The following is a 21810-nucleotide window of genomic DNA, read 5'->3' as shown; positions in this document are numbered from 1 at the left end:
CCAGCTTCCATTTCTTCTTAGTCTCTACTCCTACTTTGGCTAATCTTCAAGTTAGTTCTTCACCTTGCTGTGCTCTTATCCGTGCTTTCTAATGATGTCCCAATGTTCACAAATATACATGTAGACTACTTGCACCCCATGATTTGTATAGTAGAGTACTTGAAAATTAAACTGAGGTCCCTTTTATGTTGACAACGATTCATCCAACACAGCATAAAAACTTCATATCCTCTAGCGGTATTGTGAATCCTTAAGAGAATACACTAGGTAGGGTGACAGGATAAAAGAACAATAACCCAAAGTTAACCAACCTCCATGCTGTTAAGTGAGAAATGCTCCATTACTGTGTTTTTAAATGGGTGTATTTCTTAATAGTCCGTGTGTAGTTGGCACTTGGTGATAACAGGACAGACTTTGTTTGCGGATATACCTGTAATGATAAGAGATGTTGCTTTGAACACAGACTAAACTTTAGTTTAGAAATACTTGTTTGTATTTAATTTCTAAATATATGTGCTACCATTGATTTAAAAAAAATTTGATTTCCTTAAGAAATCTTCTGATCCTGATGATGTGATTGGGATGTTGGAATCTCAGGCATTGCTATTAAACTATGCATCAATGAAGGTAAGATAGAGATAGTCAAATGTTTTCGTATTCGAAAGCTACAAAAACCATAAACTATTGAAAAACTTTCTAAATATAACTGAAACGACCTTTCTGCCCCAGACGTTAAATTTGTGCTTCAGATATCCTTAATTATGCAATTGTGATTCACTTCAGGCACTTCCTCATATATAGCATTCCATGCACTTCATTAAACAATGATCAGAATGAGAGAGCTGCTGAGATAGTTGGGAGGAGCCTCCAATTTCCAGACGAAGTGCACACTTTGAATGACTATTCTTATTTTTGCAGTGGTATAAGTGTGCATGGTACACTATAGACAGGGATGGGAGGACAAGTGATTCAGCAATAGGCTTAGGTAGTCACTGAGGTTAATGATACAGATTTACATAGCTGTTTCTTATTATATGGGTTCTAAACCTAATGGAAGAAGAATGTTTGGGGGAGAATTTAGAGGAGAGAATAGAGTCAAATGGGGTATGTTGGGGGATTTGGTATTGGAGGCTGCATGGAAGGTGAAGAAATAAGGGACCTGATGGCATAGGGAGTGGTTAAATGTTTCACTTGGCTGGAGTGAAGTGGACAAGGTGGGGAGTTAAGAGACTGGTACGGGATTCTGAAAACCTGGGTGAATATGATACAGAAGATGAGGAGAAGTCAGTGAAAACACTTGGAGAAGGGGGGATGAGTAAGGAGACACATCTCGTCTCAGAGGGGATGAGTAAGGAGACACATCTCCCTCTGAAAACTCAGATACGTTTTTTTTTTCCTATCCTTGCACGCTTCCTGAGTTTGCCCTTTATAGACTAGATGCCGTCTTGACTTTGGGGAGCTGTAGTAAATGATCATGGAGGTGAGAATCTTCCTTACAGAATATAATAGCATTTTAGTAACTATATAAGGGACAGAAAAATCACCACATACAGTGAGGTAACTTCTGAATTCAAACTTGTTTGAATTTCTCTTCTCTCTAAAATATTTTGGAAATAACTTAATGCTTAAAGTACTTAGCTGTGGTTTAATATTGGCTCCAAATACATTCTTGGATTTCATAGATAGAAAAAAATATTGCCCAGCTGGAGGAGAAAGGTGAAAGAAACTTATCAATATTATGTGAAGAAAAGGAAAAACAGCAAAAAAAGCTATATGAGCTGAAACGCCAACTATTGCTCAAGAAGAGAGAACAGAAGCTTGAAGAAGTGCTGGATAAACAGGTTAGTTCATCACACTTCACGTTTCTCCTGCAGTTTGCAAGTGCTCTGAAGAAGCAACCTTTGGCCTTTTGATACATTTTGTGCCTCAAACAAAAAAGCATCAAATTTGAACCCTGCTGTGGCACTTTATGCTTCTCAGGCAATGTAAAGGGGGTAGAATACCTATAGCACCTGCTTTGGTGGCCGCTCATGTATGGACTGGAGGAAACACACAGAGGTCTGAAGGCAGAGCGAGAGCATATACTGAGCTGTGGGGAGGTGATAGTGCATCAGTCACCAGAGCAGCTCATAATCTGAGGCATCTAAGGCTTAAAGCCACACTAACATCCTTTAGTCTTCTGTGATACACCTCTTGCAAAGCACAGCATCTGGCCCAAAACATCCTGGGCTACTACAGTTATCAGGGCCAGAGCAGAGGCACTAATCACCTCCTGGCTTGTGGGGTGTGACACAGTGGCATCTGCTTGCAGTGTGTTTTCTGTTTTGCGGCATGGCATCAGCATAAGGAAAACTGCACTTTGATGCATTTGGGATAGGTGGCAGCAGCTCCACCTTTGCACTGGTAGGTGAGGGAACTTTTTAAAAACATCACTTAATGGAAACACATTGGTTATTATAGTTTTACAAACACCAAGAGCCTTTCTAATAGTGATTTAAGTATCCCTTTAAAACTATCCCAACAGGTTAGAACAAAACATCTTCATTTTTTCAGTTTATTTTTGAGTATGTGATGATACAGCCACAAAATTTGTTGATTTCTTTAAACCATATTGATGATCTTTTTAATAGTGAACTAGACTCAATCTCACTTTATTCTTTAAGATAAACCAGATAATGCATTCTGACTGCTCTTTCAGAGTGGCTTCTCTGCATTGAGGTGCTGGGTTATCATGTGTCCCTTTTTGTTTCCAGGTTGAAGTCCTTACTCCTCTTCTTACTGTCTGTGAACAGTTTAAGGAAGAGTATAAAACCTTTGCAGCTGCCCTGGATACCACTAGACATGAGCTTCCTGTGAAGAACATTCACATAGAAGGAAATAGACACACACATTTGGGTATGAAAACTCCAAATTAGCAGGATTTTGCATGTTTTTTTTCAGTATATGGACTCTTTTGTGTAATTCTCCTGCTGTGATTAGTCCTAATGTAATTCAAGACAGCTTTGCTCTCGTAGTAATTCGCTCCTGTTGTCTTTTCCTGAAGGCTTTGTTTTCACCAGTACACTCAGATGTTCTTCAAGCTCTTGGGTGACCACTCAAGCTGCTGACATCTTTAAATGTATATTATTAACAGGTGCCACTGTACATTCAGAGATAATAGCTGTAACATTTGCTCTTTTGTAGAGGACTTAAAAAAGCATTTAGCTGTCACACAAAGTCTTTTGGTGGAAGCTGCACCTGGCTACTTGGAAGAAAATTCAAAGGCATTCCCGGTACTGAAAGAACTTAAGGAAGTTGCTCTCAAAATGGATGCAGAACTTGAAAGGTATTTACAAAATCATGCTGAAGACTCCAGAGTTCTATAACAGATCTTAAAATCTGTTTAAAATCTGTGGGTCCTATAACCTCTTCAGACAATCTATATATGAAATGGCTAATGCCACTAAGCCTAGCTTCTGTACCCTTGTTTAGACATGGCCACGAATGGCCAGATTTCACCCCTTCCCCTACAGAGCAAGAAATACACACCCATTTTCTCCCTCTCTCCCACCCCCCAAAGATCTACCTGCACAGAAGGCAATAAGAAAACATCTTTCCTCTGAGAGAGGATCACCGAAGGGAGTGGTTAGTGTGACACATAATGACTCCCCCCCAGACAAATTTCAACTAAGGCTAGAAGTCCTAAAATCCTGAAAGACAACAGCAGGTACCAGGGATCAGAGGTGTGGGTTGCAGGGATCGGAAGTGTGGGCTGCAGCACTCTGTCTTCAAGAACAAGAATGCAAAGAATGCCATGACTGCTCTCCCATTCTTCAATATGGCTTTGCAAAGAGGCTCAAATAATGGATTATACCTCCTCTCTGCATCAGTGTATGTCCCTGGGAGGATCCTGGACCCAGTTTCTTTCCCCTGCTATACCACATGAGTCACCGCTTCAGTAAAGGCTTCCTGCTGGAACATCCACCAGAAGTGGGAGAGGGACATAATGCAGTAGGGTAAATATTCCTCCAAGAAGCAGACTAGAGTTGAAATAACTAGGGCTGTCAGTTAATTGTAGTTCACTCACGTGATTAACTAAAATATTAATTGCGATTAAAAGAATTAATCACACTTATAACAATAGAATACCAGTTGAAATATATTAAATGTTTTTGGATGTTCTACATTTTCAATATTTATTTCAATTACAACACATTTTTGTTCACAAATATATGCACTGTAAAAATAATGAACGAAAAAGAGTATTTTTCAGTTCACCTCATACAAGTTCTGAAGTGCAATCTCTTTATCGTGAAAGTGTAACTTACAAATGCAGATATTTGTAATCAAAAATAAAGTGAGCACTGTACATTTTTTGTCACTGAAATTAATATATTTGAAAATGTAAATAACATCCAAAAGTATTTAAAATAAATAGTATTCTTTTGTTTAACAGCACAATTAGTTTTTTTAATCGTTTGACAGCCCTAGAAATAACATGAAATGAAAAAACTCACAGGCCTGCTCATGACTGAACCCAGGGACTTCTCCCTCTACAACACCCCCAAGTTCTTGCTATATTGGTAAGCAAACTCCCATCTTCTACCACTTTACTGCTCATTTAATTGAGTTACAATTAGCCACAGTAATTGCTTTAGTCTGTCTGACTTGTTTGCAGGAGCTTCAAGCAAGTACAGGACCTGTCTTTTGAAATCAGTAAGGAAGTTTCTTTGCATAACCAAAAAGTCTGTGAAGACACCCATGGAATAGAGACCCTGCAACACTGGTACTTTAATAGATTTGAAATGTCCTCAGTTAGTGACTTGAACACCTGTGGATGCTAAAGTAAGGCCAGAGAGCTGCACAAAAAAACAGAATAAAGTTAGACATCTGGTTGGTACATTTCCTCACTTAAACTTATGATAATTGTAATACATTCATGAGATATGATATGGAGCATTCTTATAACTGAACCACCATGGCATGAGTCCCTCATTTTAGACTCAAACCTCCAGCCCTACATCTTTTGTGGAAGCTCATTGTCAGTTGGTCACTTAAATGCTGAAATGTGGAGTAAGAGCTATAGGAAATGTTACTGTTGACACATTCAGTGCACACATCCAATTTGTTTGTTTTCCTTGTGCCTCACTTCAGCTGCAGCAGGGCATGAGATCTCTTCCCAAGCGAAATGTGGCTCAGAGGTCATTGTGTCAATATGTAGATGCAGGATCAAATGTGTGTGCAACTGTGCTTTGTTGACAGTAGCCTGCAAGAGGGATGCCTGAGCTCATGCAGTGTGCACTGGTCATTCAGTGAGAAAGTGTAGCAGGAAATCTGATCACCCCCTTTCCTATGTGATTGGCAAGAGGAAAAGTCCAGAGAGATGGCTATCACTCTGTGGTCATTAAATCGAAGGATGTTGAAGGGGGTAAACTGATCACTGACTTCCCTGTAATATTGTGTTTGGCAAAGCTTGAAAACCTCATGCTTAAATTCTTTTGTATTAGGTTAGGTTTTGTTTGGAAGGAGATCTACTACATCTTCCTAAAACTTACTCTTGTTACTAATGGCCTTATTGTATGTTTACTCTTGCCAGGTCTTGGAGAAGGTCATGTACAACTTCCCAGAGCCCTTTTAATACACACAAATGTAAAATAAACGTATTTCTGAACTGTCTGTTCTGTTTCCCCATATTATTACTTTCTATAAGTTTTTTGTAACAGAGCAAGCTACAGCATCATGTCCTGTATGGAAAGTCAGTGTACAAAAGCTGCTGCAGAAAGTTCTGTCCTCCTTTATAGTACCCTTCAGAGCTGCTCTGTCACTGTCTCTGGTGCTTCTGCCCCTAAATCTCTCAAATGTGTCTCCACTGCCCAGTCTGGGTATTGAAACTCACCCAGGAGCAGCCTGGCTGGGATCCCTTTCTTCATGGCGGTGCCTTCTGTCAGGGCCTAGTACCAGTGGGGGCTGAAGGATCCATGGGGGGGAAAGGCTCTAGCCACTAAGCCACTGGACTTCCCCAAAATAAACTCTGATGCCTGTGCCTACATCTAATTCCGAGGCCAGTCTAATCAGCTTCCCCTGGTTGGCATAGTTGGGTGTAGTCTGCCTTCTAATTACTGTATCTCAGGCAATATATACAACGGGAGTATAGGCACCAGCTAGTGTCAGTATCCGATCTGTACTCCCCAAATCCTTACAGCAGAGTCTGTCCTGTAGGGCGTGCCCACTGACTGGCAGTAGCTTTGTTCCTGCCAGAGGGACTGAGGTCTCCATGTGTTCACATGCTTAAACAGAAACAGTTGAGGGGTGTGAGCTGTGGTGCTGGGTGGCTCATGTCAGGGACAGACGAGAGCCCTGGCTGTTCCCAGGTACTTTGCACCCAATCATCCTGGGCCAGTAACAGTTTGATTTCCCCATCACTAACACCCCAAACCTTTCCAATGGGGGCAGGTACAAGGACCTATACAGCCTAAAGACAATGGCATGCAAATCCCTGAATGAGAAGTTCACTTTACCTGACAAAGAGCAAGCTCCACCAACAGGGCCCCTTTCCTGAAAATCCCTCCTCTCCTGTCTCAAGTTTAAATCTAGGGCTGTCAACACATGCTCTTCAGCTGTCTCCACCGAACAGATTGGTCCATTGTAGCTGCTGTAATCAGGTCCCCTAGGAAGCACACTACTCAATTTAGGACCACTTACTAATCAGAGAGAAGTTTATTATGTTCTTCTTGTCTAACACTATTCCAAATGACCAATTAGTGCAATACTGTCGTTCTAAACTCTAAAGCTAAGTCCATCTATTGCTTTTGACACATCAATTTATATATAAACAGTAGTAATTTTAGTACTCTGAACTTTCTAGTAGTTTTAAGGTGACAACTTAAATCTTGTTGATGAATATGTTACATAGACTCATAGTCTTTAAGGTCAGAAGGGACCATTATGATCATCTAGTCTGACCTCCACGATGCAGGCCACAGACTCTCACCCACACACTCCTGTAACAAACCCCTAACCTAAGTCTGAATTATTGAAGTCCTCAAAACGTGGTTAAAGACCTCAAGTTGCAGAGAATCCTCCAGCAAGTGACCTGTGCCCATGCTGCAGAGGAAGGCGAAAAACCTCTAGGGCCTCTGCCAATCTGCCCTGCAGGAAAATTCCTTCCTGACCCCAAATATGGCGATCAGTAAACTCTGAGCATGTGGACAAGACTCACCAGCCAGTACCCAGGAAAGAATTCTCTGTAGTAACTCAGATCCCCCCACATCTAACATCCCGTCACAGACCATTGGGCATATTTACTGCTAATAATCAAAGATCAATTAATTGCCAAAATTAGGCTATTCCATCATACTATCCCCTCCATAAACTTATCAAACTAGTCTTGAAGCCAGATATATCTTTTGCCCCCAATAATCCCCTTGGAAGGCTGTTCCAGAACTTCACTCCTCTAATGGTTAGAAACCTTTGTCTAATTTCAAGTCTAAACTTCCTAGTGTCCAATTTATATCCATTGTTCTTATGTCCACATTGGTACTAAGCTTAAATAATTCCTCTCCCTCCCTAATATTTATCCCTCTGATATATTTATAAGAGCCATCACATCTCCCCTCACGCCTTCTTTTGGTTAGGCTAAACAAGCCAAGCTCTTCCAGTCTCCTTTCATATGACAGGTTTTCCATTCCTCAGATCATCCTAGTAGCCCTTCTCTGTACCTGTTTGCAGTTTGAATTCATCTTCTTAAACATGGAGACCAAGAATTGTACACAATATTCCAGATCAGATCTCACCAATGCACTTGTATAACACCTCCTTATATCACTGAAATAACTCGCCTGATGCATCCCAAGACCACATTAGCTTTTTTAACAGTCATATCACATTGGCAGCTCATAGTCATCCTGTGATCAAACCATACTCCAAGGTCCTCTCTGTTACTTCCAACTGATCTGTCCCCAATTTATAACCAAAATTCTTGTTATTAATCCCTCTAAATGCATGACCTTGCACTTTTCACTATTAAATTTCATCCTATTACTAGTACTCCAGTTTACAAGGTCATCCAGATCTTCCTGTATGATATCCCGGTCCTTCTCTGTATTGGCAATACCTCCCAGCTTTGTGTCATCTGCAAAACTTTATTAGCATATTCCCACTTTTGTGCCAAGATCAGTAATAAAAAGATTGGTCCCAAAACCAGTCCCTGAGGAACTCCACTAGTAACCGCCTTCCAGCCTGACAGTTCATTTTTCAGTATGACCCATTGTAGTCTCCCCTTTAACCAGTTCCTTATTCAGCTTTCAGTTTTCATATTGATCCCCATCTTTTCCAATTTAGCTAATAATTCCCCATGTGGAAACCGTATCAAATGCCTTAATGAAGTCAAGTAATTAGATCCACTGCGTTTCCTTTGTCTAAAAAAATCTGTTACCCTTCTCAAAGAAGGAGATCAGGTTGGTTTGGCTACGATCTACCTTTTGTAAAACCATGTTGTATTTTGTCCCAATTACCATTGACCTCAATGTCCTTAACTACTTTCTCCTTCAAAATTTTTTCCAAGACCTTACATACTACAGATGTCAAACTAACAGGCCTATAGTTACTCAGGATCACTTTTTTTCCATTTCTTAAAAATAGGAACTATGTTAGCAATTCTCCAGTCGTACGGTACAACCCCTGAGTCTACTGATTAATTAAAATTCTTGCTAATGGGCTTTGCAATTTCATGTGCCAGTTCCTTTAATATTCTTGAATGAAGACTATCTGGACCCCTGATTTAGTCCCATTAAGTTGTTGGAGTTTGGCTTCTACCTCGGTTGTGGTAATATCGACCTCCATATCCTCATTCCCATTGTCTTCTTACCATATCCGTAAGCTCCTCATTAGTCTCATTAAAAACTGAGGCAAAGTATTTGTATAGATATTGGGCCATGCCTAGATATCCTTAACCTCGACTCCATCCTCAGTGTTTAGCGGTCCCACCTCTTCTTTCTTTATTTTCTTCTTATTTATATGGCTATAGAACCTTTTACTATTGGTTTTAATTCCCTTTGCAAGGTCCAACTCTGCATAGCTTTTGGCCTTTCTCACTTTATTCCTACATGTTCTAACCTCAATATGGTAGCTTTCCTTGCTGATCACTCTCATCTTCCATTCCTTGTAGGCTTTCTGCTTTTCTTAATGACTTCTCTGAGATGCTGGTCTACAACTCCTGCCTATGAATTTTTTTCCCCTTCTTGGGATACAGGCTTTGATCGTTTCTGCAACTTTGACTTGAAGTAATTCCAGGCCTCCTCCACCTTTAGATCTACAAGTTCTTCAGTCCAATCCACTTCCCTAATAATTTCCTTAATTCTTTAAAGTTATCCCTTTTGAAATCAGAAACCCTAGTCCCAGATCTATTTTTGTTTATCCTTCCATCTAGTTTGAACTGAATTAGCTCATGATCACTCGAACCAAGGTTGTCCCCTACGACCATTTATTCTATGAGGGCCTCACTACTCACCAAAACCAAATCTAAAATGGCATCCCCTCTTGTTGTTTCTTCAACGATTTGGTGAAGGAAGCCATCAGCTATCGTATCCAGGAAAATCTGAGCCCTATTATTATTACTAGCTCTTGTCCTCCAGTCTATATCTGGGAAGTTAAAGTCTTCTATGATCACACAATTCCCATTAGTGTTTACTTCATTTAAAAACATTAAAGAGATCTCTTATCCATATCCAAATCTGATCCCGGCAGTCTATAATACACCCCAAGCACTATCTAAGGGGAGGCTCTAGTAGCTTTCTTTCCCAATGTTATTTTTGCCCAGAGAGACTTGGTCTTATCCATTCCCATCACTTATTATTTCTTTACAGTCTACCTCATCATTGATAATACAAAGCTACTCCACTACCTTTGCCTTTATTTCTGTCTTTCCTTAACAGCACATAGCCTTCAATACCTGTACTCCAGTCATGACTACTTTTCTACCATGTTTCTGTTATCCCTATAATATCTGTTCCACTTCCTGCACCAGTAGCTCTAGTTCCTCCATTTTGTTACCTAGGCTCCTTACATTAGTATACAAATATCTTAATTTTTGCCATTTGGCTTCACTGACATTCTTTACCCGATTAGGCACAGACATTCTACCACCAGTATCACCTATTAGACTGGTATCTACACTACCCTTCCTCATGTCCATTCTCCTACCCATGGCAGTATCCTTTCTTACTTTGTTTTCTTCCCTCTCAATGTTAAATTCCGGCATGGAGATTACCTGGACATCTGCCAACCATCTACCCCAAATTCCTAGTTTAAAGCTCTCTTAATCAGTTTGTGCCAGCCTCCATCCTAGAAGTCTATTTCCCTTCTTACTCAGGTGAAGTCCATCCCAAGAGAACAGTCCTCTGTCCATGAATGCTTCCCAGTGGCCATACATCCCAAAGACTGCCTGAGCCATTTGTTGATCTCCATAATCTTGTCACACCTTTGTTGCCCTTCTCTAGGAATAGGCAGAATCCCACTGAAGATCACCTGAGCCTTGATTTCCTTAAGCATCTTCCCCAGCTGGACATAGTCTCCCTTGATACATTCCAGCTAGATTCTCGCTGGATCATTTGTTCCCACATGAAGGACAGTCAGTGGATTCTTTCCCACTCTCATTAGGATCCTTTTCAGCCTCAGGTCCACATCCCGTATCTTAGCACCCGGCAGACAGCACATCCTTCTGTTCTCTGGATCAGCTCTAGTTACAGGCCTGTCTATTCTTCTCAGTAAGGAGTCCCCAGTCACGTAGACCTGCCTTTTGCTGGTGATAATGCGATTCTCTGGTCTATCCCCTGTTCCACTGGCTGCAAGTCCTCTTGATTTCTATTGTCCCTTGCAATCCTCTGCAACCCATCCCGTATCCTCCTGGGGCTTATATTTGGTGTTATCTCCCTTGACTCTTTCCCTCTTCCTATAGGACTAGCTGCTCTTCTCTTCTTCCTTGCCCTTTCACCTTCAGAGACCACCTGCTGTGCCCCTTCTTCATTTTCCACCTCCGCAAACCTGGTCCTGAGCTCTGTTTCTCCTCTGTCTGGTTCTCTTAGTCACATGCTTCCATCGTCTACTTTCCTCACCCAGCATTCTCCCTCAGAATTCTGTGGGCCTGCTTCCATCTGCAAGTCTGAGCTTTTCCCTTCAGCCTCCTCATATCTTTGCTCCATCATTAGCTCAAACTCCCTTCTAACTCAACCAGAGTTTCCACCTGCATCTCCAGTCCTCGGATCTTTTCTTCCATCAGCTCTGTCAGGCGGCACTTCATGCAGATGAAACTCTTATCAGATACCCCCTCCAGGTTCATGTACATGCTGCAGCTTCCACATCTAGTCATTTTCATTGTGTCTTCCACTGCTGCCTCTGTATCGGTCATAGCCTTCCCACCTAAAACCTGTTATGCCAGGAAACAAACCACCACCACCCACAGCAAAACAAACCCCCAACGGGCACCAGAACACTGGCAGAACACCACCCACTCCCTTCACTAACCTGTCTATTTCTCTACCTAGCTCTCTTAGTCTCCCTTGCAAACTCCCACTGAAACTTTGCTCTGTTTGCTGACTCCTGTGCCGCTGCAGCTGTCTGTGTGGAAGAATGCTATGGGTTAGTGGTTTTCAAACTTTTGTACTGGTGACCCCTTTCACATAGCAAACCTCTGAGTGCAACCCCCCTTATAAATTAAAAACACTTTTTAATATATTTAACACCATTATAAATGCTGGATGCAAAGCAGGGTTCGGGGTGCAGGCTGACAGCTTGGGAACCCCTGAAGGGTCCTGACCCTCAGTATGAGAGCCCCTGCTATAGGTGAAATGGGTTAGACAAAAAATTCTACTTTGTAAAAGCAGGTATAAGCACAAATTAGCACATACCTTCAGAATTTTGAATTTTTCAGAATACTAGAATCTTGTCTATATCTGTGAATAGAAATCTGTAGTCAACTTTATTTCGTGACCTTTGTCCACCACCTTTGGAATTTTGTCTGTGGAGGTTACACTGCAACATTAGTCCCACGCTTGCTTTGTATTGTTGCAGGTTTGTTCATCTGTAGGTAAGTTGTGTCTGTCCAATTTGTATTCTTCTCCCCCCTTGTCCCCCTGCTCTTGGTATGTTTCTGCACTTCCTCACAGTTGTTGTTCTTAGGCCCTTTACGTTTGTCCTTCGTAGTAATAAAACTTCATCCTGAATTCTCTTTTGTTTGCAAAGAACAGACATGCACACCATTCTGATTCTTGTAGTTAGTTCCTTCCTGTTAGTCTGGGCCTTTAAATTAGTTTCTTGACAGAAAACAAATTTACTTGTTTAACATTAATTTGTTGCTTTTTCTGGTCCACCAAAACTCTAAGGAATTCTTAGAATTCAAGAATGCTGTCGTGTCTTCAGCACTGTAAACAGACTTGAGCAGCTTTTAATTTCTTATTGATTGTTGCATGTAGGGATCAAAATAATCCATGGCATGTTTAAATTTGTTTTATTTGGTGCCGTACCTTTACCCTGCCCTGCTCTCAGTGTTCGCTCTAAAGATTTCTCTATTAATCTGCATAAGAAGGATAGTTCATCAAGGCAGGAGAGAGAATAACCCATTTCTGAATCTGGATTTCTAAATTTTCAGTTGTCGTTATTTTAATTAAATGGATGCAAAAATTAAATGTACAGGAATTGCCATTGTTGATCATGCCATGGTCCTGTTCAGTCAATATCCTGTCTCCAAAAGTGGACAACACCAAAATGCATTAAAGGAAGGTGCAAGAATGCCAAAGTTGGCAGAAGTGGGTAATCTGCCCCTCATTAAGGACTCATCATAACCCCAAGATAGTTAAACTAGTTTCATAGTACAGTGGGCTTTAGGTCTCTAGCATTTCATCTCTTGAGAACCAAATTCAAATTTTAGCTCTGGGCTTATATCACAGTAATTACAGCCATGGACAGAAGTCATTCTTGATATGGCTGGAAGTGATGGTGGGGTGGAGTATGTGACATTAGGTCAGCAGTTGCCATATGTTGGCATACCTGCATAGGGATGCAAAACTGGATTGAGGGGTTCTAGATTAGGGTTGAAATGTGTTGATCACTCCGGAAAAAAAATATCAGGAAGTCTTTATCAGCTGCTGTCTGTGATTTGGCAAGATGAAGTGTCCAGAGTGGTAGTTATTGCTGCGTATGAGTAGTAACATATAAAGAGGGTGGATGTGGGGAAAACTGAATGTGTAGGCCATGACTAAATAGCCAACAAGCTGCCCCTCTCTCTCTTTTTTTTTTTTTTTTAACAAGTCGTTGGGAAGGAGACAATGCATTTTTCTTATTTTGGCATGATTTTTCATAAATCTATTGTAACTTGAACAATGCCTTGGATGGGAAGTCAGTGTATAAAAGCCATTAAGACTCTTCTTATGCATCATATTGGTATCCTATGAAGGGTTTCCACTGCAGTGAAACTTAGGAGGGGCCAGTAAGTTATTCTTTCAAACTATTCATTTGGTACCGCATATTCCACTAAAGCTGGAGGATGTATGCTGAGCACTTCTCACCTGATCAATGCTTTTCACTGCTCCAGCTGGCACTGTTCTTGGGTGACAGCAATCTGGATCATTTACCAGAGATGCCTACAACTCAAAGAGGGGTCTCTATTTGAGTCTCTGCTGTAGAAATGTGAAAGATGCATTTACAGAGACAGACCACTGGATGGAGGACTTTGCTAACTACTTAGGTCTAGCGTGTGGCCACAAGTTGGCAGATCATCAGCTAATAACGGCTTCTGTTTTTTTGATGGGTGGAAATCTGAATAGATGAGTTCCTACATAATAAATATGTTGGTTTAATATGCTTTTTGGGGTTATGGTAATCACCATTCATCTGTCCCTGTGCCTTTAACTCCTGCTTATCCTAAGTGAGTCTCTAAAGCACTAACTTTTCTTCATAGAGTTAATGGTATTTCTTTTAACCCTTGCGAAAAAGACCCAAAAATCAATGTATGGTGCTTTTATAATTCTTTTGTGCAGTAAGCCTATACAAACACATCTATAATCTAATAGCTTTGGTAAGAAACCCCTGGAGAAATGAAGACTTCATAATTCCTTTATTCGGTGGAGTCCCTTAAGGTGTTTATGGTATTAGTCTTATACTTGGCCAGTCAAAAGTCTTTTCTATTTTGTTTGAAATAGCTGTATTCAAGTTTAAAACATCTTGCATCTTTATCAGTATAGTGTATCTGCCAAAAACACATTTATCCAATAAACCTTGATACAAAGGTATTTTTGTTTAAATGAAAAAGGATGTTGAAAGATATGTATTAACATGCTAGTCCAGCTTAGTACATATTAAACTCCTGTATATGCCTTCTTAAACTAAACAAGGTAGACATGCACATGTTGCGTCTGATTAAGTGGGTGTTCACCCACAAAAGCTTTGCTCCAATATGTCTGTAGTCTATAAGGTACCACAGGACTCTTTGTTGCTTTTTACAGATCCAGCTAACACAGCTAACCCTCTGATACTTGACGTGCACAACAGATTTCAATTACTAAACTATTTACCAGCTGGATGGAAACTCTTCTTAGCCATCCCAATTTTATGTAGTGGTTTCAGTACATGTTATGTAAAGCCTCCTGTTCTTTGCAATTTTGGGGGGTTAGGAGAGGTAGTTAAGGATAGAGTTTTCAGCTGGCTCTAATCAGTTTAGCCACACCCTAATTTTGTTTGTAGTATGTGTAAAACAAGTTCACTAGAAGAACTTAAAGCTGTTGCCCTACAACTCTTCCCTCCCCCCCCCCCCTGCGCATTCCCCACCCCCAAATAGTTTTGCCAAATAGCTATGTAGAGTGGAACTAATAAGGGAACCTATATGGCTCTTCTTTCTTTCCACTGATGGACTAGTAAGATGGTGCTTGGCCCAGTCCTCTCAGAAACGCACCATTTCTTTGTGATACTCATCTCCAGTCCCAAGCTTAATCATTTATATGAGAAGTTGCTTATGGGACATCACAGGTTGACATTCTATAACTGATTCTTGTTTTTCTGTGAAAACGGAGCCAGACGTGGGCCAGCATATCTTTGTGCTAAGAAGTAATGGGTCCTATCTTAAGAGCATTGAATTAAGCATCACATGAAATCTTTTAAGTTTCTGAAGCAATCCAAATTATGCTCAGTCAAGCAAGAGAAGAGAACATGCAATTCCATCAGTAGATACATTTAAACTAAATTAATCTCTTTACTTTATTTCATCAACAGGAAATGTAACAGGCATTCATAGAAAGAATGAGGGGTAGCCATGTTTTGGGGAAAATCAGTCTAGGGAGGATAAGGACCTATCTGTCTGGAATAACAGACTGAGAAAGCTAATTCTGCATAGCTATTGAGGTATATGCCAATAAATTTGATATGCCACATTTCAGCATAGAATAGAATGTGATTACTTTCTCACATAAATACATCTAGTTAGGCCTTACATTTAAACTAGGTCAGTTAATTTGCTGTGATTTGATTCCCAGCATGAAAACATTGAGTCCAAACCTGATACTCAGAAGTAGTGAGAGAGATTAAAGTAGTGGGGTACTTCAAAAGGAGTTTTGTAATTGGCATGTAAGAAAAAGGAAACAGTTTGTCCCTGGGAATCTTGTGCCATTAACCCTTCCAAGTCAAGCACAGAGTCAAATAGAACTGGGAGGAAAGCTAAAATACAACTATACAGAACAATATAGAGGAGTAGAATTTCATAAGCACACCTGCTCAAAATCCATACTATAGTTTTGACTCCCATGATGGGAATCTACTTTGTCTCTTAGTATTGTTTACGTGCCGAAAAGATAGCTATATTGATGAATATGGGTCTTGTGGAAGAAGTAATTGGGGCCTGGCCTTGGGATGTTCCAGTAGATTTTAGTGTCCTTATGCTTTTAGGCGGTGTTTTCTTTGAAAGGTTATACATACTACAAGTTTAAAAAGGATGGAGGAGGGACACAAAATACTTAAAAAAAATTAATGCATGAATTTGGAGACAGATTTTGTTTGACATCCTAGCAAACCAGTCTAGTTATCCAGGAAACAATGATCTGCTTCGCTCATGCCATCGCCTCAGTGAACTTGCTCATTTTCGTTCCATAATTAAGAGTGATAGCAGTGGTCTGTTCTATTTGCTTCCTAAATCATATTAATATCCTGAGCCCCTTTGTGACCCATGAAACCCCTAGTATCGAGAGCAGAGCAATCTTAACATGGAAATAATGAGAGGATTCTGAGAAGTGAACTTGGCAGTAGTCTACTTCCAAGACATGCAGTCTAGTTTATCTCCAGGCATTTATTCCTTCTCAGCTGGGATTGGGTTGTTGCATAGTTTAGCATGGTTCACAGCAGAGCTCGTATCATTTTGAAGATGAGATTCACAGTATGTATAGGGCACAAAATGAAGCTAGAACAGAGTTTAAAACTTGAGATTATAGGGAGAATAGTGTTATAAGCAGGGGGAATAAATTACCGATGGGCTAGGAAGGAGATGTTTTGATGATTTTAGAACTAGGAGACATCAAAAAGGGGAAATCAAATAATAGCTCTACTTCCTAGTAGAACTGTGTTCTCATAGTTGTAAATCCTGTTTTCTCCACAAAAGGTGTTTAGCCACATCATTCATTACCCAGTAATCTCTAATACCCCAGATAAGGTATTTGCTTCCTTGGAATAATATTTCCTGTGTAATTTATTTTACATACAACAGACTATGTAATCTTAATAAAAGAGGAAAAGAAGCACCTTTAAGCTTTATACAGTGTCTTGTTATGTGAGTAAATGTTAGATTAACCAAATAAGTCTGTTCCAAGTTGCCAGAATCAATATTTTAAAAATAAATAGGGTTGCAGGTATAACTTTTGTGGATAAATTCTCCAGTGAAACAATCAGTTTATTAATACATAGGGACTTAATGCTTTGTTTCTCTAATGCAAGTTAACGGAATGTGTACAGTTTAAGTATGAGGGATTTGTAAATCTTTTTTGGGGCAGCACTTCCTTGCTGGCGCTGCAGGCAGCAGTCATCTAGACTATGAGTATAGTGGGAGGCTTACTGGAACAGAATGATCAAAAGGGTGTGTACAAAACGTAGCACATGTAGGAGTGTCTGCTCAGTATGTCCAAACGAAGTCCCTGCCTACTGGTCATTCTCAGCCTCACGTCGGCACTCAGACAATACTGAGTGTGGTACAGGTGACTAAATAGGCTTCTGCCAACCATTAATAACTAATGCAGCTGAGCTCCACTAGGAAGAGAACAAGAGCGTAATTCATGACTCTTACCTTTTCTTGAACTGTCAAGATATCTGCTCAGGTCAAATGCTCTGAGCTTGGCTAGTATTATGAACAGATTCTCGAGAGCTGTAGCATAAAAGTTTTTTTTCCAGTTTATTGTTAGGGAATTGGAAAATTGGTGCAATCAGCTTTCCCTTGAATATTCCTCTTAAGGCTTTATTCACACAGTACTTTAGGCTGTTCCCATCTGAATTATTACAGTCCTTTTTCATAGTTATCTTAAATTGCCAATGTCTAAGTGTTCATCTACCAGGCCAGAGGTACAATCAGATAGGTTGTTGAGCAGCTAACCTGATGAACTATCTTTAGACCTCTTACAGTTGGCATTTTGTTCTGTTTTGCAAACATAAGCTTTCCGGTTCCAATGGCCTTTTGCACCAGGGTCTCCTCCTTTGTATGTCTGTATGCTTCCTTGTGGATAGCAACTTTCTGGCCCTGATTCGTGAGCTCTCTCTCTTATGAGGCCCAGTGAAAAGATGCCAGGAGGCTTTTGGGTATAGCTGGAGTGCAGCTACTCACCTCTGCCTCCTCGGGCTCTCTCTGATGGGGTGAGAAAGATTCCCTTTCTGTCACTGGGGGAACATAAAGGACTGCAGCCACAGAGAGAATTGTGGCCTGCCTGTCTCTCTTTCTTCTTCCCCTACAAAGTCTTTGTACATGCCAGATGCAAATGGAGCTGATCCTCAGCTCATCAACAGTCAGTGGAGCTGCTCAGTGCCCAGATGTTTTTGCATGTTAGGCTAATGGAATTTATTGGATTGCTGTAGTTTTCCCCTTAGAGTAAATACCACTTTGCTGGAGATGCAGAAACTCATACTGAATATGATAAACAAAGGGCTGGCTGGACCACAAGTGCCAGGATATGAAAGGAGTTCCAGAGCAGCAAATGATTCACTGAGCCACACCAATTAAAGGCATTTCCAGTGATTATGTGAGCATTCCTGTTCAATTCACAGAAATAATTTTAGGTTGTTTCTTTTTCTGTGTGGTTTTTAAAGCAGACACAGAAATGGAGGATTGTTTTGCAGAATATTTGTAAATGATATTCATCCAGTCTCTCTGTCTTTAAAATTTTATTGAAATGAGTATGCAAGGAATAGCCTGCAGTTTCCCGGAGCAAGGACATGGAAGGAATAGTCTATTTTATTCCATTGTACCTAGCCACAGGTCCCCTAGTTTAAAAAAAAATGAATTCTCAGTCTATAGTATCAGACATTTCAGAGTGGGACAATGTTAAAATTCTAAAGTCCTTTCATGTAGAATCTTTTTTTCTAATAAATACTGCAATGTGACAGAGTAAAACTGCACAAGAGAAAAGCATACACTGACATAGTTGATTTGTGAGAAGAAGTAAAAATAGTCTTCAGGAATAGGCAATATTTACTGTACATTTCCCTGTGCTTTGCTGTTTTATACAATGCCATGATGTAGGTATTAGTCACAGCCAGTTTCTCATCATTGCCCAAGGATTTCCAATGGGGCTCATGGCTAATCTGTTCATACCTATGACCAATCATCCTTTATTTTGTTTCGAGGTTAATCTCTTTACTGTCTTCAAATCCATCGTTGTATATTTATTTTCCGTAGAGAGCAATACAGCAATGCACAGACAATCTAGGAGGTTTGTGGAGATTGTTGGGGGCACTTCCTGTGCAGCCACTGAAGGAACCAACCACAGGCGGTTCGCCTCTTGGCCTGCTGCTTACAAAACAGAGAAGAATTGGTAAGGGAAGTAAAGTGGGTGGCAACCTGTGCAGCAGTGACCATAAGATGGTTGAGTTCAGGATCCTCACAAAGGAAGAAAGGAGACTAGCAAATATGAACCTGGACTTCAGAAAAGCAGACTTTGGACTCCCTTAGGGAACTGGTGGCAGGATCTCCTGGGAGACTAATATGGGGGAGAAAGGAGTCCAGGAAAAGCTGGTTGTTATTTTACAGAAGCCTTAGTGAGGGTGCAGGAACAAACCATCCCGATGTACAGAAAGAATAGCAAATATGGCAGGCAGACCAGCTTGGCTTAACAGTGAAATCTTCGGTGAGCTTAACACAAAAAGGAAGCTTACAGAAGTGGAAACTTGGACAGATGACTAGGGAGGAGGCAGAATTGGAGTTGCAGTTAGCAAGAGATGTGAAGGCAACAAGAAGGGTTTCTACAGATATTTAGCACAAGAAGGTGTCAGGGGAAAGTGTGGGACCCTTACTGAATGGGGGAGCAACCTAGTGATAGATGAGTGGAAAAAGCGGAAGTACTCAATGTTTTTTTTGCCTTGGTACTCCGAGAGACCAGGTCAGCTCCCACACTGCTGTCCTGGCAACACAGTATGAGGAGGAGGTGACAGCCCTCAGTGTGAAAGAACAGGTTAAGACCTATTTAGAAAAGCTGGCCATGCACAAGTCCTGGTCCAGATCTAATGCATCTGAGGATGCCAACGGAATTGGCTGATGTGATTCAAAGCCATTGGCCGTTATCTTTGAAAACTCATGGCGATCGGGGAGGTCATGGACAATTGGAAAGAGGCAAAATATAGTGCCCATCTTAAAAAGGGGAAGAAGGAGAACCTGGGAACTACAGCCTCACCTCAGTCCCTGGAAAAATCATGGAGCAAATTCTCAGGGAATCCATTTTGAAGCACGTCAAGGAGAGGAAGGGGTCAAGAACAGCCCCATGGATTTACCAATGGCAATCATGCCTGACCACCTGATTGCCTTCTATGAATAGCTAACTGACTCTGTGGTTAGAGGGAAAGCAGTGGACATGATATATCTTGACTTTAGCAAGCTTTGATATGGTCTCCCACAGTATTATTGTCAGCAAATTAAAAATTCCCAGGGGCTGAAGCACTCACAGGAAAAATTAGTAGGTGCTCTGCACCCACTGGCAGCCAGCTCCTGTGCCACCTCACCTCCTCCTTGCCTCCTCCCCCTGAGCGTGCCACATCCCCGCTTCTCCACCTACCTCCAGCACTTGCCACCCGCCAATAGCTGTAGCCAGGGAGGAGTGAGGAGGAGCGGGAACGTGGCATGCTCGGGAGTAGGCACAGCTGGGGCAGGGACTTTGGGGAATGGGTTGGAATGGGGGTGGGGCAGAGGACAGAAGGGGGTCGAGCACCCACCGGTGCCTGTAGAAGTTGGCACCTATGGTAGTGATCAATGGCTCCATGTCTAGTTGGCAGCTGGTATCAAGTGAGTGCCCCAGGGGCCGGTCCTGGGACCAGTTTTGTGTCAACATCTTTATTAATGATCTGGAGGATGGCATGGACTGCTCCCTCAGCAAGTTTGCAAATGACACTAAACTGAGGGAGAGGTAGTTACGTTGGAGAGTAGGGATAGGGTCCAGAGTGACTTAGACAAATTGGGGAATTGGGCCAAATAAATCTGGTGAGTTTCAACAAGGACAGAGTGCAGAGTCTGCACTTAGTATGAAAGAATCCCATGCACTGCTACAGGCTGTGGACCACTGGCTAAGCAGCATTTCTGCAGAAAATGGACTGGAGATTACAGTGGATGAAACTGGATACGAGTCAACAAGGTGCCCTTGTTGCCAAGAAGACAAATGGTATATTGGGCTGAATTAGTAGGAACATTGCCAGTAGATCAGAGAAGTGATTATTCTTCTCTGTTCAGTGCTGGTGAGGCCACATCTGGAGTATTGCGACCAGTTTTGGGTCCCACACTACAGAAAGGATGTGGACAAATTGGAGAGAGTCCAGCGGAGGGCAATGAAAATGATCAGGGGGCTGGGGCACATGACTTATGAGGAGAGGCTGAAGGAACTGGGCTTGTTTAGTCTGCAGAAGAGAAGAGTGAGAGAGGATTGATAGCAGCCTTTAACTACCTGAAGGAGGTTTCCAAAGAGGATGGAGCTCGGCTGTTCTCAGTGGTGGCAGATGACAGAATAAGGAGCAATGGTCTCAAGTTGCAGTGGGGGAGGTCTAGGTGAATATTAGGAACACTATTTCACTAGGAGGGTGATGAAACACTGGAATGGGGTTACCTAGGAAGGTGTTGGAATCTCCATCCTTAGAGGTTTTTAAAGGGCCCAGCTTGACAAAACCCTGTCTGGGATGATTTAGTTGGTGTTGGTTCTGCTTTGAGCAGGGGGTTGGACTAGATGCCTCCTGAGGTCTCTTCCAAGTCTAATCTTCTATGATTCTATGTAGTTCAGGTTTCATTGGGCATAGTCCATTCTAAACACTTTCCCATTACATTTCTCAGGCAATCCTTTTGGGTTGAAATTTCTCATAGTTGGTTCTTCTAAATAGAACAAGTCACCTTTGGGCAAAGTTGCACTAAATCTGTTTAGGTGTTACTGAGCTGGGAAACATAAACACTGGGGTGCTCTATACACTTTTTTTACTCCATGTTCAAATTTTTGTTTTAAAACATCATCAGCACATGGCAAGTATGAAAGAAAACAGTTCCTCAGAATACTTAGTTACAAATTAATCTCCCTTGCTGGTTAAGAGATGGACTCAGATTCACACCTAAGCAAGTTTTAGCTAGAAGTC

At 41.3% G+C, this 21810-nt stretch overlaps 1 protein-coding gene across 1 annotated transcript in view; it reads left to right on the top strand.

Moving 5' to 3' along the window:
- Positions 1 to 21810, top strand: part of CPAMD8 (C3 and PZP like alpha-2-macroglobulin domain containing 8) — a 139553-nt gene that overhangs the window by 5944 nt on the left and 111799 nt on the right. Inside the window, exons 7-11 of the mRNA XM_030540055.1 lie at positions 553 to 627; positions 1683 to 1841; positions 2754 to 2895; positions 3184 to 3325; positions 4658 to 4765. Of these exons, the coding sequence (XP_030395915.1) occupies positions 553 to 627; positions 1683 to 1841; positions 2754 to 2895; positions 3184 to 3325; positions 4658 to 4765 (626 nt within the window). The remainder of the gene's footprint in view (positions 1 to 552; positions 628 to 1682; positions 1842 to 2753; positions 2896 to 3183; positions 3326 to 4657; positions 4766 to 21810) is intronic.

The sequence above is a fragment of the Gopherus evgoodei genome, chromosome 22, assembly GCF_007399415.2.
Source record: "Gopherus evgoodei ecotype Sinaloan lineage chromosome 22, rGopEvg1_v1.p, whole genome shotgun sequence".
Taxonomy (NCBI): Eukaryota; Metazoa; Chordata; order Testudines; family Testudinidae; genus Gopherus; species Gopherus evgoodei.
Note: the sequence above shows the minus strand (reverse complement) of the source record. Positions and strands in the feature narration are given on the sequence as shown.